Source organism: Tenrec ecaudatus, chromosome 8 (genome assembly GCF_050624435.1).
Source record: "Tenrec ecaudatus isolate mTenEca1 chromosome 8, mTenEca1.hap1, whole genome shotgun sequence".
Taxonomy (NCBI): Eukaryota; Metazoa; Chordata; class Mammalia; order Afrosoricida; family Tenrecidae; genus Tenrec; species Tenrec ecaudatus.
The window spans coordinates 103,877,687-103,894,026 of NC_134537.1; the positions used below are offsets into that span (position 1 = coordinate 103,877,687).

The following is a 16,340-nucleotide window of genomic DNA, read 5'->3' on the forward strand; positions in this document are numbered from 1 at the left end:
CTGGATGTGTGAGTTCACATTTTTAGCAAGCACTGTGCATTTTTCTCATGTTAAAGGAATATTGGCTCATTACTCTTTGCTGTGTCTATATTTGGTTTTGAGGTACTGAATAAAGAAATTCCTTCAAGTCCATTAGGGGGAGAGTTAGCGACAGCATTGGAAATGGTAATAAGAACAAACATATACTTATTATGAGAAAAAATAGATAATAAAGAAACAAAGTGGGAACGAAATTACAAATGTTTCACATATAAAGGGGTTAAATACATACAGCTGGACTGATTTTGAAGGACACAGCATATCACACAATTTGTGGAAAGTGCTAAATTTATGTAATTAAAAATAATCAGCAGGAGATTAGGAAAATGACAAAATGGAAAAAAAGTGAATGTGACTCACTGATCAGCATTGATACTAGTAGGTTCATGCAAACTTAGGTGAAGCTAGACGTCATCTGTGGACTGGAAGGTATAGACAAGGATACAGCGATAGTGCTATAGGTTCAAGTTCTACTCACGTATACATGGCCTAAAAGAGAATGTCAAGTTGCGGGTGCAGGATCCTTTTCCCTTGAAGAGTTCTCTACCCTTGTGAAGATCAGAGAGGACAGGGGCTTCCACTGTCAATATGACCCCACTGTGCACGAGGCCACAGTGTTTGAGGAGGACAATAAATGGAATGTGTGTCACTGAGAAGACGATCATAGCAAGTTGTAGACTCTAAAAGTATGTTTAGAGTATTCCTTGATGGAAATGATTTGGGGAAGCATAGATTGGGGACTTTAATCTAGTGCTGACTCAGGTTACCTACTGCCAACAGATGGATTCTGACTTATCGCTACTCTGTAGGTTTTTCTTTTTCTTTCCTTTGTCTCAAATCATTTATTCTCTTCCTTCATGAAGCTGTGGAAAAGAAACATTTCTCGATCTTTTTTGTTTGTTTGTTTTATATTTTACGAGGCCCAACTAGTTTTACACTGAATACCTATTGCATAAATAAACAAAAGTGAATCCATAGAAACAAAATAAAAATAAAAGCCCCAGCAAGGTGTAAGTAAGAAAAATTAGTTGGGAATGCAATTCAACATTTATTATCTAATACATTCTAAAGGAACTCTGGTGGCAGTGTGGGTCACATGAGGCATAGCATTTCCCACTGCATGTATAATGATGACTAAGACTATACGCTGTATCCTAGGTAGTAGGAACTGTGTCTATCAGGTGTGGAATCTAGACTAATATTCAGATAATGAAAATACAGTACAGAAAGGGGAATTGTTGGACACTGAGGCACATTACAAGGTCTAGTTACCCTAACTTGAGGTGAAGCTCAAGGCCCTTATGGGAATGACATCTAAACCGAAGCCTAAAAGAAAAACACGTTAAATAGGCTCAGGGTGATGTGGAAGGAAAGGGTTTCATGCAGAAATAACGACTATCCTTGTACAATGCACTAGATACTGAAACATATTCCAACAGGAAGCAGGTTGGCTTGAGTGAAGACTAGCGTAGCAAGCGGTGAGAGGGAAGACGGGCATCGCCTAGCGCTCCGGTGGACTGAGAGGAGGTGACACGATTAACAGAAACATCGAGGCCAGAATAGTTACAAATTAAGTGTTTGTGACTCTGTCTTAACAATAATGATGAACTGTGAAAGAAGCTTGAAGGGAGAAGCGATGCAATCAGAATTCTATGTTAGAGAGATCGGATAAATTAATATGGGGAAAACTGGATACAGTGAGGCGATTGTGGAAACCTTGGCTAGAAAGGAGGGAGACTTGAACTTCAATTCGAGGACACCATTTTCTTCTCAGTTTTTTATTGTTGCTGTTTTACAGTCTCTCTTCTCCCACTTCTGACTTGTTCTACATCTAGATGTCTGTCAGGTCTCAGCCTTCAGATCAGTCACCTTCTCTGGGAACCCTCCTCATGCAGTGACCTCATCTACCCAGGGATTTCAATAGCATCTGCACACTCACAGGTCCCACTAGTCTGCCACGAGCCAGGACCTTCTTGCCACCTCCAACCATCTAAACTTACTGCCTTCTTCGTCTCGCTGTTTAAATGTTTCTTACCTGTCCCGAACTTAAAATGGACAACCTTTAACTTCTGAGTCTCCCTCCAGGTTTGCTACATTCGGCCGACCTCACATCAGTAATGGCAATGCCATCCTTTCTGTTGTAGAGCCAACAATTTGGAAACACCGATCACACTTGTCTGTCTCTTATCTGCTCCACACAGTCCATCAGCACATTTGCCTTTCGACCCTCCTTCAAAAGATATCTATGAGATGGCTCGTGTTTTTCAATTTCCACTGCTATCTACCCAGGTTACGGCACGTTTCACTTGAGTCCGTAATACTGTAATGGCCTCCTAAAAGATTGTCTTGCTTCTGCTCTGGATCTTTATTAATTTATATGGAACCCAGTAGTTAGAGTTTATTCTTTTTTGAATTTTATTATTTATTGGGAGCTAATACATATGCCATATCATTCCATAGTTCAATCACATCGAGCAGAATTGTACACTTTCTACCACAATCTTTTTCCAAATGTTCTTTGTCTTCCTGAACCCTTGACATAGTCTCCCTTTTACTACCCCCAACACCACCACGACCCCCACTCTACTCCACCCCCCAGACCTTTATTCTACCTGCTGTCCCTGTAGGTTCATCAATCCTCAAAGAGTTGATTCTTGATAATACTAAGTCATGTCACTTGATTTACAAATCATCAGCACTTTCCCATCTTGCTCACAATAAGGTTAAGGTTCTTAAAATGCCCTGGAACATAGCTTGTCTACCCATTCCCTCTTACCCAGACTCACAGTATTTTCTGACCTCTCCCCTCTTAGTTAGTCGGTGTCAGACCTCTTGACCTCCTTACTGTTCCTGAAATTCGCCAAACACATAGCCTTTCCTAAGTCATGTTTCTAGAATGTTTTCCCCTCAGAATTACTGAGCATTTTCTTGATTATTATTTTTCAGGTCTTTTCGCAAATGTAATTGTATGACAAAGACATTCTCTGCACATCTTGCAACAAAAAATCAAAAGTCCCTCCAATGCTGCCGGAGTGTTCCTCATTTGCAATTTTTCCTCCTCCGCACTTACCACCGTCTCCACAGCCTCCAGCACTGTTCATTTGTTCATTTCTGTATCTGGTTCATTTTTAAATTCTGTATCTCTTCGCTAGGATTGGGAATATCGTGTCTGCAGGAACTCTATCTGTTTTGCTCACTGCTGGTTCTCTAGAAAACATCTCTGATCACATGGTCATCATTCAATAAACAACTGTTGAATGCGTGGAGGCATGGATTTGGTACATTGAAAATAAGAGAGGGGAGAACTTGAGCTCTATTTATGTGGTAGAATCAGTCAGGGTAAGATATGAAAATAATCATTATAATTTATAAATTATCAAGGATTCATGAGGGAGTGGGGGGCAGGCAGACAGGGGGGAATGAGAAGCTGATACCCAGGGCACAAGTAGAAAGAAAATGGTTTGAAAATTATGATGGCAACAAATGCATTTGATACAATGGCTGGATGTATGGATTGTGATAAGAGTTGAACAAGCCCCCAATAAAGTGGCCAGAACAGGAGTCAGAGAACTTGTCCAGGCATTGACCTAACACCTGAGGTAACGGTGCACTATTCATTGAGAGCTACGATGGGATGTGGGCAGGTAAAGGAGGGAGAATAGTATTGTCAGTTTTGACAAATTGAGATGAAGGTTAGTAGGGAATGTCTTAGTGATGTCCTGTAGGTAGCGAACTGAAAACCTATTCCTTGGATTATGGATTCATGCTTAGCACTCATCTCTGCTAAGAACAAAATAACTGTGTGAGGAGATGAAGAGATAATATTTGGTGCTGAGTTATTTTCCAGGGAGAATTTATATCTTTTTCATCCCGAAGGTGAATTTGCTGAACGAGCCACTCTCCAGGAGATCCAGGCTTACAGAAAGCAGAGTCCCCCAGGCCTTGAGGAGTCTCACTGTCTGAGCACGACCACTTTCCAGTCTGACTTGGGGGCTGCGTGTTTGCCATTCAGAACCTACTATATTTTACTGCACCTCCTGACATTGTTACACAACATTTATTGAAAGCACATTTGATGGTAATGAAGTTTCTATTAACTATGATTAAATCTCATAAAGCACCTGAAGATAATTTAAGATGTGCAGAAGCAGAAAATGAAACATTCGGTTTAGTACATTAGGAAACATAATTGATTAAATTATCTCATTTACAATAAGTGCTTTCATGAGCTATGCGGTGCACATAGCTCCCCCAGTTTGTCATTATGATTTGCCAACAGATATCTTAAGGCTTCACTTTCTTCTCACACCTCCCCACAACTCAAAGCTTCCTCCAGCAGGTCTGCTCGCGAGGCACTGAGTGATGTCCTCTCTCCACTAGGCCTTGCTGAGGGCGAGCGTACAGCTAGATATAGGAACAGGTTGTTTCTCAATTATCTTCATAATTGACTTTGATTTTGCATCAGCGATGATTCATGTCATCTTAAACTAAACCCCCTCTTCCACTGAGCAGCCGCAGCCTGAATTTGTATCACGCACTCCTCACCACGCAGCTTACACAACCCCGATTGGATTCCTCTGGGAGCCTTTTGCAATCACATTGATTCTGTTAAGATTTTATTTTTAGGAAATCACAAATTAAAACGGTTTAAGCGATTCCGTTGCAGTATCCAGCAATTAGGCATGGTGCTCAGGAGTGAGAATCCTAAGCAAAAACGAATTCAGAAGGCCCCCGAGGACTAGAATTAGCTACTGTGGGGTTTATGGCTGGAAGTACAGATGTAACCAAATTAGACTGGCACCAAGCTCACAAACTAAGTGTGAAATTAATTTTAAAAACACACACATACATTTCTGAGGCACTCAAACTGGTCGCCTTACTCACACGCATGGTCCTGCTGGTGCTGCCCATCCCAACCAGGGATGACAGGAACTGTACCCACTGGAGCACTCATGTGGAGGGCTGGCCTCGTTCAGTGAGCTAGTCCTGCACTGGCACCACTCTGCACGTGTGAATGTATATGCCTCTTCTCCCCTCCACCCACACAGGGCCCTCATTCCTTATATCCTTGTGAGTTCAAAATGAAACATGCATAATAGACCATGGCTATTACTTAAGTACCAGTGATTCCTCCGTGGGGAACAGACAGCGTGGAAAAGAAGTTAAGAAACTGTTTTATCAAGTCCTCCGTTTCCGCAAGGAAAGGCATTCTACAGAGATCATCTTCCTGAAGCAGCTTCGTAAAGGGTGAACAGTGGGGTCTGTCATGTCTTCGGGTCCCTGTCTTGAGGTATTCCTTGGCTATCTATCCTCACACAGTCTTAATACTTGCGAAGGAATTTGTTAATCAAAGCTGTCAGCTCTCCTGAAGGATTTGAAGTTTATTTCCTACAGACTGTTAAAGATCAAAAGTCTTTCCTTTTGAAACCATTACTCCAGTGGTCAAATGAACCATGTGAACAGTAGTCTCTACAACCCTCAGGTGAGAGGAATTAGACGATTCCTGGCTAGCACTTCCAAGTGCTCTGAAAGGGATCCCATGACGAGACGGTCCCAGAGACAGTGAAAGAAGAGTATGGGGGAGAGCCCAGAATCATCCGGCTGACCTTGTTTACTGGTCAGCCAGGGACTGGGGAGCCCCTGAGACTGTGATACTTAGTCACCCTTCTGGTCTGGAAATGAACTCACTCACTTGGCTCAATTTTTAGCCAAACAGTAGACAGGTCTGTCAGGGGAGCATCGCTGCTAACGAGGCATGGACACTTTAGAATGATCCACCACTTGAGATCAAAAGGGCGGTGTTTATAGGACAGATTTCAGAAATGGTAAGAAAGAAGGAGAAATGGGAACAAGAAACAGCGGGAGAAAGTAGAATTAGTGATGTTTGATTGTGGAGACGGCAATCAATGAGGTGAAACAAATGTCTATGAATTGTTGACTGGAAAAACGATGAGCTCTGTGAAGCATCCCCCAATTTACAATGAACTCTTTAAAGAAAGAAAGAAAGTGTTTAATATCTTTGGGGATAAAAGAAAAAAAGGTCATTTCTTTTATACTACACAGAACAGGGTGACCTTCCACAATCGTGACAGTCAGGTCTCACCTGATCTTCCTCCTGCTAAGGACTATAATGCTGACACCCTTAAAGCCTTGAGGTTTCCTTCTTGTGTGTTTTCTGAGTGCAGGAGTATCCTCCGATTGGACTTATTGGATTGTAGATGCTCAGAGGCTCCAACTTTCCCAGAAATTCTCATTCATTTGTTCTGAGGTGGAGCATATTTAATCATCTGACCCTACCCTGAGATTCTAATAGAGGTAGTCTATGAACACCCTTCTAAGAAACACTTTTCTCAGACATAGTTCCTGACCTGAGCTGCATATTGGAATCCCTTGAGGAAGTAAAGGAAACACACACACACACACGCACACACACACACACCACCACCACCCCCCCCAAAAAAAGTGAGATTCCTATGTTTTAAACTAGTAGAGAGTTGCTATTGAGTCCATCTGAACTCCTGGCAACCTTATGTATCTCAGAGTAGAACTGTACTCCAAAGGGTTTCCCATGGCTGAGTTTTTCACTAGATCATCAGGTCTTCCTTCCTACGCACCTCTGGGTAGACTTGAAGCTTCAAACTTCTGATTAGCAGCTGAGGGTGTTAACAGTTTGTACTACCCTGGGGTCTTCCTAATTCTAACCCTGCTTCCCACCCTAAATTCTGATGTTGTGCATCTGACGTCCAGCCTAGGAATGAAAGCAGCCCCCAAATCTGCATGATATATAAAGTAGAGAGAATGCGAAGGTTTTCCAGGAAGCCAGCCAATGTATGGCCAGCTCGGGGCAGCACCAAGACCCCAAGTCTCAGTTTACAGTCATTTCTCCGTGGATTGCTGGTTCCTAATCTACCCTCTTGCCATTGATCCGATGAGAGCTAAGAGTCCCAGTTTGTATTCTCATGCGCGTCCCCTCCTCCCAGACAGGCTTGCGGTTAGTCTTTGGCCAAAGCGCACGCTGGCTGATCTTTATTAATTAGAACGTCATTAATCTCAGAAATAAGTATATTAGGTGACATTTGTACAGGCAGAAAGAAGCCTGAGGAGAGATTTACTTTTGCTCGCAGGAAGGGAGGCGCTCTCTCTTTTATTTCAAATGCACTCGAATGTGACTCTAAACTCACAGAGGAGCCTGAAGGCCCTGGGTCTTCCGTGCGAACGTCAGCTCTGCCTGGCGGCTAACCCAGAACAACAAGGAGCACAAGGGAGAATGGATCATACCCACACAAGCAAAGACGACTTACTTTGGGGTTTTATTTCATGAAGAGGTTTTTTATCTAAAAGAAAGAAAGAGAGAAAGAAAGTTGCATTTAATAAATTGACACAGAGCAGACTTATTTCTATATCACTCTATGTCTAGCTCTATCCACGGTACATTTTCTCTAGTTCTCCAGGTGATAGAGCGTTTGGTATGGATAACTCTCTTATTGCTAGATGTTTCACATGATTTTTCTCCTTCAACATATTTTTCTAAGAGGAGCCTTCCTTCTTTGGTTTTTCTTCCTGCTTGTCCATTGCTGGCAGGTTTGGGGGTCCTGGTATGAGCATGGCAGAGTTTTTGTTGTTTAGTATTTTCATTACCTGTTAAAATTGGTATGCTCGCTCTCAGTGGACGAGGTGTCATTTGATAATGACCATTTCTAACAGCACAGGTCAGAGGAGGTGCACAAAAGGAAAGGCATTCCCTTTGTGCTTATGCGGAGCTACAGGAGTCTGAGCTCACAGGAGACTTTTACCAACTCTCTCTACCACCCTCCCTCCTCCGCTGGGTCTCTTCAGCTCCCATCTCCAAATACTCTGACTCTGCACATCATTTTGAGCCTTGGCACTTTGCTTAACTTGGGTTTTATAGCACCGACATCCCAGTCCCTAGTCTCTGGTCCTGGCTCTCTCTCAGTCCAACAAAACTCCATTGCAATGCAACACACAGGGAAACCCACACCTCTGACTGCCGGTCCAGATGCCACATACTTTACATCGTGTTTGGTGCCCCTCGCTATGGTGAGAATCAAATCCCAGGAGTGAGAAATGGTTAGTATATTTGGCTGATTAAAAAAAAAGCTTGGCGATTCAAGTTCACCTGGAGGCACTGCAGAGGAAAGGCGTGGCGATCTACTTCTGAAAATGAGTCATTGGACTCCCTAGAGATCATGGCTCTGCTCTGACACACCTGCAGCCACAGAAAGTCAGGACCAACTCAGTGGGAGCAAGGCACCGAAGAAGGAGGCCATGACTAATCGTTCACAGAATTATATAACTATCAGGGACTCTGAAAGGTCACCTGGCACAGTCCCCTTGCTCCATTTGCCTGAAGGCAAGTCAAGTGGGGTGAGGCTCGGTCAGACTGGATTATGTCTTTTTGTGTGTTTGTTCGTATGGAATCAAAGCTGTACCCATTTGAGAATTCCCTAAGTCTTATCTGACAGACTGCTTGAGAACCCCTTTCGAGCAGGCAGTTATAACTCTGTTGAGTCCTCCGCGGAGTTTCCCTTGCCGTGGCCCACTCTTCCATGTCCTGCTCAGTTTAAAATGAGTGAAAGCCCTTGCAATATCCAAATGCAATGAGTTTTAAGTACAGCTCGTGAATATTTTGCGACTTGATCTGTTATGGAAGTAGCTCTTACCAAAATCACATGTTCATTATACTCTTCCAAGTGATCCACCTTTTCGTTTTAAAGTAAAGGGAAGTTACCTAGTAAAAGGTACTTTTGGATAAGCTATCCTTGATAGGCTATGGATTGGCCTGTGCTGGCCCGCACCAGGTCAGGAGTTCAAACCCACCTAACAATCTGTGGGAGAAAGACAAAAGCCTTCTACTCCTATAAAGATTTACAGACAGAAACCCACACGGGCAGCCCCACTCTGTCTTACAGGGTTGCTACGAGTTAGAATTGATTCGATAGCAGTGAGTGTGTGGTTGGGTTCTTTAAAACAGTGGTTCTCCACCTTCCTAATGCCGCGACCCTTTCATACAATTCCTCGTGTGGTGGTGACCCCCCAATCACAAAATTATTTTCATTGCTACTTCATAACTGTAATTTTGCTAAATGTTATGAATTGGGCGACCCCTGTAAAAGGGTCATTCGATCCCCAAAGGAGTTGTGATCCACAGGTTGAGAACTGCTGTTTTTAAATGAAGCATCTTCAAAATACTGAGTAACTTGTTCAAGTTGATATAATAACATTATATTTTTACACAGTTCAAGTTCTTAAAGCAGAGAAGACATGTATTCTCCTGACTGCAGAGGTTTTACATCATGTTTTCCTGAGATCAGGTGGTACCTCCTGAAGTCCAGATGGCAGTGCACTTGAGAATGAGGATAAGACGACCTTGGTGGCTTCAACATAACTTCAGTTTTGCTTATTGCGTGGTATCCGGAAGCTCTTGGCATGGGCCTAGCGGGGCTGGCAGGCCAGGGCTAAGATGTCTGAAAGTGATGTATTACTAGAAATACACCAGCAGACATACTGAACATCTGTTAAGGACTCTGACTGAGCTTAACAGTATTTTCTTATTTCTAAACCACAGGAAGGAACATTATGCTAGGTAACAAAATGAAACTCCATTAAAAACAGGTGAAATATATAATTCCTCATCAGAAAAACAAATCTAATATAGCGAGGTTAAAAACAAAACCAAAAAAAAAAAAGAAAGGCGGTGGAGTTCTATTGGCTATGACCTCAAAAGGAGGAGGAGTGAAGGGGCTGATGAGTCCCAGTAAGTTCTCAGGCAGAGCGCTCGGCTGTCAGGACCGGGGCCCAGAGAGTGGTACACCGTTTCCTCTGACCTAGCTGTGCTGTTCCTGCTGTTGGCCGGGTTGCCTTGTGGAATTATTGGAGCCTCCCAGGCTAGAACGAGATTGAAATCTTGACTTGTCCACATAGTATTCATGTGACCTCAGTGTTCTCAGCAGTAACGTTGGAATACGAAAGGCCTTGCAGACTACCACACAGAATTAAGCATTTTCTGTCAACTTAAAGATTGTGTAGTTCAAGCCCACAACCTGCTGCTCAGGAGAGATATGAGGCTGTCTGCTTCTATAAAGATTTAAAGCCTCAGAAACCTTGGACATTCTATAAAACAGTTCCACTCTGCCTGATAGAGTCACTATGGGTCAGCATTCCCTCCATAGCAGGGGTTTGGGTTTTCCAGATGACTATTAAGGAAACTTTCTCTTAATCTTAAAATAGCCAAGGCCAATAGAAGAAATAAGGAAGTAAAGGAATCGATTGGAAAATTCCAAAGAGCAGCTATGGAAGACACTGTATTACAATAAAATGTGCAATGGCATAGATTGAGAAAACCAAAAAGGACAGGCACATTCAACATATCTTAAAGGGAAAAAAATGAAAGAAAAGAAATTCAAGCCTTCAGTTGCAACATTGAAAGAAGTGGATAAGTTCCCAGGCGAGAGCAGGCCCTTACAAAGGACACGGTGCCTGGTAAGGTCGAAGGGCAGTGAGAAAGAGGAAGAGCCTGGACAAAGTGGATGGACACGGTGGCTGCAATAATGAGTTCGAACATAGCAGTCGGCAGGATGCCCGGGACCAAGCATGGTTTCATTTGGCGGTCCACGGGCTTGCTCGGAGTTGGAACCGACTCAATGGGACCTAACAACAACAAGTTGGGTTAAGCATGGTCAGTGTAGAGCTGCCAGCACATCTCTGGCATCACTCACTGGCAACTAGTAAAACAATGACTTCATCATCCTTCTACCTGTTGTCACCATCCCTCCCCCCCCCCCTGCCCACTTCAGAACAACAATGAATGCTCTGTGCTCCAGCTTAGAAACAAGTCACACCTCTAACCCAGAAATTCCAGAGATTTTTCAGGGACATTTGAAGCTTCCAGAATTTGTATGCACACTTAGCTTAGCCCCCTGTGAGACCAAGAGCAAGTCAAGATTCATTTCCTGGCAGGCGAAACGAAAATGAGGGACCAGAAGACACCTGAGGCCCCTTCAGGTTTGCCCTCTGTAAATCTGTTTAAGGATGTCTAAAAATGCTCTCCAGAAATCCAGACTTCAAGGGATACTGACTGGCCACGCCATATATTGTGATTGTAGTGTGCTCTTTGTTGCTGGTGCCGCCCAGTTGGTTCTGCCAGAGGAGGAGCCCACGCACAGGGGGCTACACCATCCCCCTCACGGTGTGGAGCACATCGGTGTAGCCCTTGTGTCAGGCCATCTTGTTGAAGGTCTGCCTCTTTTTTGCTGATCCCTTCCCAGACCCAACGCCCTTCTTCAAAGACCGATCCCTCCAGAAAATATCACCAAAGAACTTGAGATAACGTCTCGTCATCTTGGCTTCTATGGAGCATTCTGACCATATTTCTTGCGACACAGATTTGATCACCCTGCCGGCAGTCCACAGTGTATTTAATATTCCTCACTGCCACCAAATTCACAATCTGTTTCGCTAAGCGCCTTCATAACTGATTTATCTTCTTATGGAAAGGGCAGTGATTCTCTGATGCCCAGGGGACCGTTAGCACTCTGACATAAGCAATGAAACTGGGTTCGCTTATGTTTTGTAAAATGCCACTGTCTTTCTGAAAGCCATTACCATAGCTATTTTCCCGCTCTAACGTTGTGCGTTTTACCATCACGAGTGGGGGGGGGGGGAGGGCTACCCTCTGACCTCATTATCTTTTGCAGGCGCACCCCTCCCCTTTTCATGTTCTTTGCATAATTATTTTCTTATAAGGGTTGGGGCCATGCATCCACTTGGCCTTGATCAGCCAAATCCTCTCCACTTTAATTTTACCTCTTTTCAAAGGCCATATTCAAATGACCCTTTAGTAAATTAATCCATTAGGGTGGTGATTTTCAGTGTTGGCTGCACATTAGAATCCCCTGGGGAGCTTTTGAAAAACACCCATGCCTGGGCCCCTTGCCAAGAGATCCTGATTAATTGGGGTCTCTGCGTGTTATTTATTTATTTACTTGCTGATTTGTTTACATTACTGAGGGCACTGCTGCTTGCTGAAAAACTCCCTGGTTCTGTGTGGTCAACTTCACTTATCTCTGCCTCCCCGAGAGGCCTTGGGGAATGTATGGCAAGGCCACAGGCCCAAAACCCAGAGAAGGTCACTCAGAGCCTAGGAGACAGAGGAATGTCGCAGCTCTGAGCCAGTGTCAGTTTTGAGAAATCATGACACCTTCCCCAGAGTTCGGCTTGGGCCCCAAGAGGAAGCTTCAGGGTAAACAGAAATTGAAAATAAGCAATTACAACCCATTCTTATAATCATTTCATGTCAGCAAGAAATTAAAATATAAAAATATTGTATGTAATTCTATTTTTAAATACTGTTGTATATTATCAAGTGTTCTTTGAAAATTATTCTTCCTTATTATATCTAAAACAAAAAATACCAATAAGCACACACACACAAAGACAATATGTCCACCACTAAGAGACAACTACTGCTAATGTAAAGTGATAAAGAATGAGGCTGTTAATTTAAAGATCAGCAGTACAAATCCTCGGAGGTAAAACAATGAGGCTTCCTGCTTCCATAGAGACTTAGAGCCTCCCAAACCCTAAGGAGTGGCTCCACTCCCTCCTCTCGGGTCACTTGGAATTGAACTAGAGCCCACCAAGGGCAGTGGGAATGCAAAGTTACGCAGGTAATCCCAGACGGTTTTCTTTATATGAAATAGATAATCACGCCACTGTGCTGGTTCTGACCCATAGCAGCCTCGTGTGCAGCTCTTTGTGCCACTGTGGCAGCCACTGCTGCAACCCACCTGTGCAGGGCCTCCCTCTTTGTGATCGCCTCTCCACCTTACCAAGCGGGATGCCCCTCTCCTGACAACATGCCCAGCGTTCCGAGAGGAAGTCTCTACAGCCTTGTTCCTAAGGAGCATTCTGGTCATACAAATTTGTTTGCTCGTTGGCAGTCCATACTACTTTCAATATTATTATTCATCAGGACCATAATTCAGATTCATTGGTTCTTCTTTTTCAATGTCCAATTTTGGCAAGCATATGAGACACTTGAAAATGCCATGGAGTGGGTCAGGTACAGCTTAATTCTCAAAATAACCCCTGGCTTTTCAATATTTTAAAGATATCATGTGCAGCATAGTGGGCTGCTAACCAAAAAGTCAGCAGTTCAAAATCACCAGTTGCCTTGCCAGGGAAAGATGAGGCTTTCTGTTCCAGTAAAGAGTCCACCTCGGAATCCCACGTGGGCAATTCTACTCTATCCTGCAGGGTCAGCAGTCAGAATGGACCCCATGGATGCGAGCTTGTTTTTGTTTTTGTTTTGGGGTCAGGAGATTTACCCAGTGCAATGTTTTGTTTGATCTCTTGACCATTGCTACTGTGAGCAATGATTGTGCATCCACGCAAGACAAAATCCTGGACAACTTTAAACTCTTCTCCGGTTATCATATTACCTGTTGTCCAGTTTGGAGGACTGTGGTATTCTTTACACTGAATTGCAATCTATATGAGAGGCTGAACTTCTCCATCTTCATCAACTAGTGTTTCAAGTCCTCCTCACTTGCAGCCAGCAAGGCTATGCCATCTGCATATTGTAGGTTGTTAAGATGCCCTCCTTCAGTGCTATGCTATTCTTCATATAATCCCCCTTCTCTGAGTGTTTGCTCAGCATACAGATTGAAGAAGTTTGCAGAGAGGATACAACCCTGATGCACACTTTTCTTGGTTTTAAATACAAAAGATCCATGTACAGATCTTGACCCATGGGCAAGTTCTAAGTGAGCATAATGAAATGTTCTGGAATTCCCATTCTTTTTGAGGCTACCCATAATTTGCATAGCCAATGAAACACAAGCAAACATCTTTCAACTCTGCTGTAACTTGTTCCCTTTGGGTGGCCCCGCTGGCATCGGAAATATCAGTGACACAGCTTCCAGCCCCAGAGCACCACATAAGCCACCACAGTATGACAGACAGACAAGTGGTGGTAATGTGTAATATTACATATGCATAAATGTTTTATAAGCACATATCTATATGATTATATACACATGCATATGTTTATACAGAACCCTGGTGGCACAGTGGTTTCGCACTCAGCTGTTATTTAGGAGAAAGAAGGGCAGTCTGTTTCCATAAAGATTATAGTCTTCGGGGAACAAAAAGATTATAATCTCAGAAACCCTATGGAACAGTTTTAACTTATCTAAATAAGGTAGGTATGAGCGAGGATCAACTCAACGGAAACTGGTTTTGCTTGTACATCTGTATTAGCATGAAACAACATGAAATCATCAATAATTGATCATTTTTACCTGCAAAACATGGAGTTGTCCCTTATATATAGTTCTGCAATCTCCTTTTGTCATTTACTACTGCAATCTATCTATCACTTAGTATTTCATTCTCTTTTAATTTCCCCATGAATGGTTTGAAGACCCTTGGATATAGCCATGTGGCTAGAAGATAGAGCGAAGGGGACCAGATAACTTAGCCAGGCAATGATAATACCTTTTTTATTTTCTTGGTGATTCGTTTCTTTTTATCTTGATTTAAGTTCTGGCTTTCTTCGTTATATCCATAACTTCCCAACCATGTCTATGTTATCCATTGTTCTCAGGAGCTGTTTATAGCTGCACCTGTACCCACCCACCCACCCACTCACCTGCCTACATCCAGTCTTATAATTCTTTTCCAAGGAACAAAGGTGGCTGGCTGGCTCCATGCAGTGAGGACCCCGGAGTCTAGGGGAGCAGGCCTGAGGAGAGACCGCACATGTGGACAGATGGCTCAGTCTGTAAACCAGAGTGGAGCCGGATGGGCTGGCAGATGGGGGCGCTACAAAGTTTTTGCCTTTGGTTATTTGAAAACTATTCCCATCAGTTTAGAATGCTGCATAAATGTGTCTGGCATCATAGTCTTCAATATTTTTTTTCATTTTTGAGGTAAACTCCATTAAATATATACTGAATACCCACCAGGGTGAGCTCAGACAGCAAATCTCTTTCTGGACAGCTATATAAATAGGCCATTATCCTTAATATATGCCATTTGTTTATTTTACCAAGTCAATCATTTCTCACATTTTTATCTCCAAAGACCACTCTTAGTTACTTCCTTCTCCACAGACCATGCATACCCTTCGAAATCCTTTTCCATTCAAATTAGATAGTAGCTGTTTCTGTTTTTTTATTTTTTTATTTTATTTATTTATTTTTTTTTTTGTTTCTGTTTTTTAATTGCCCTTCATATTCTTTGTAATCTTAAATGACTTAGAGTTGATTCGGATGCCTGTGAAATAGTCCGTCTCTTTTTCTGTCTATTCTCTATCTCTTCATCTGACAGAAGAATTCTCTAGTATTGACATAAAGGGAGGTATTATGATTCCGCACTGCCTCAAAGTCATGTGCAACCTGTACTGTTCATGGTGTTATTGCCTGCCAACCACAAGGCTGACCGATCAAACCCACCAGCCACTCCACAGGAGAGAGATGTGGCTTTCTGCCCCAATAAAGATTCACATTTCTGGAAACCTTATATATAGGGTTGCCATGAGTCAGAATGGATATGGATTATTAATCGACTTTCCTTGCTAAATCTGACTTAGTCCTCACTTCTCCTCAAAACTAACCTAATGCTCTTGCCAGGTAAACTTCTTTGGCCTCAGCTCGGATCGTTGGCCCATGCCATTGCTTCTCCTTGAGATCCCCTTTGCCTCTACATCACCTTCAATTTCCTCCCTTCAAAGCACAAATCACTTCCTGCTTCCTTCATGAATTCTTCAGCCATAATTCACTTTGCAGTGATATCTTGCTTCTCTGGACAATGTATCTTCTATAGTGGCACTGACATACAATATGCAATCCCCACTCCCATTCCCACCCCACGCTGCCCCACAATGAACTACATTAAGAGAGTTAATGTAGTTTACTTTATACGTTTGTGATCACTGTTAGCTATGGGTCTCTAACAAGTAAATCATATTTAAATCATTGATGAATAACTGGCACTAAGCAGTGCATATTACATAGATTCAGAGTAAGAAAAGGACTGATGGGCAGGGGAGGTGGGGTGAAATGAAAAGTTGTTTGTATGATTACTTGCTGGCTGATAGATATTGGAGTTACTGGTTCTCTGTATGCTTCATTTATGCAAGGTTTCCTCTCTCCCATTACTACAAATCATGAAGAGCTGGGTATAAGCCCTCTGAATGCCATCCAGGACCCCAGGAAATCCCCAAACCTGGCAGATCTGCCTGACTGGAGAAAGACTGGGTAAACAGGCCTGTTTTGCAC

At 43.0% G+C, this 16,340-nt stretch overlaps 1 protein-coding gene across 8 annotated transcripts in view; it reads right to left on the minus strand.

Annotated features, from left to right (window-relative positions):
* The window catches only part of UNC5D (unc-5 netrin receptor D), a 697,582-nt gene that overhangs the window by 104,918 nt on the left and 576,324 nt on the right, over positions 1 to 16,340 (minus strand). For 4 of the 8 annotated variants that reach the window (XM_075555758.1, XM_075555756.1, XM_075555754.1 and 1 more), the window contains one exon: positions 7,341 to 7,373. The exons of the other annotated variants lie outside the window; for them this stretch is intronic. In XM_075555758.1, the coding sequence (XP_075411873.1) occupies positions 7,341 to 7,373 (33 nt within the window). The remainder of the gene's footprint in view (positions 1 to 7,340; positions 7,374 to 16,340) is intronic. 8 annotated transcript variants of the gene reach the window in all.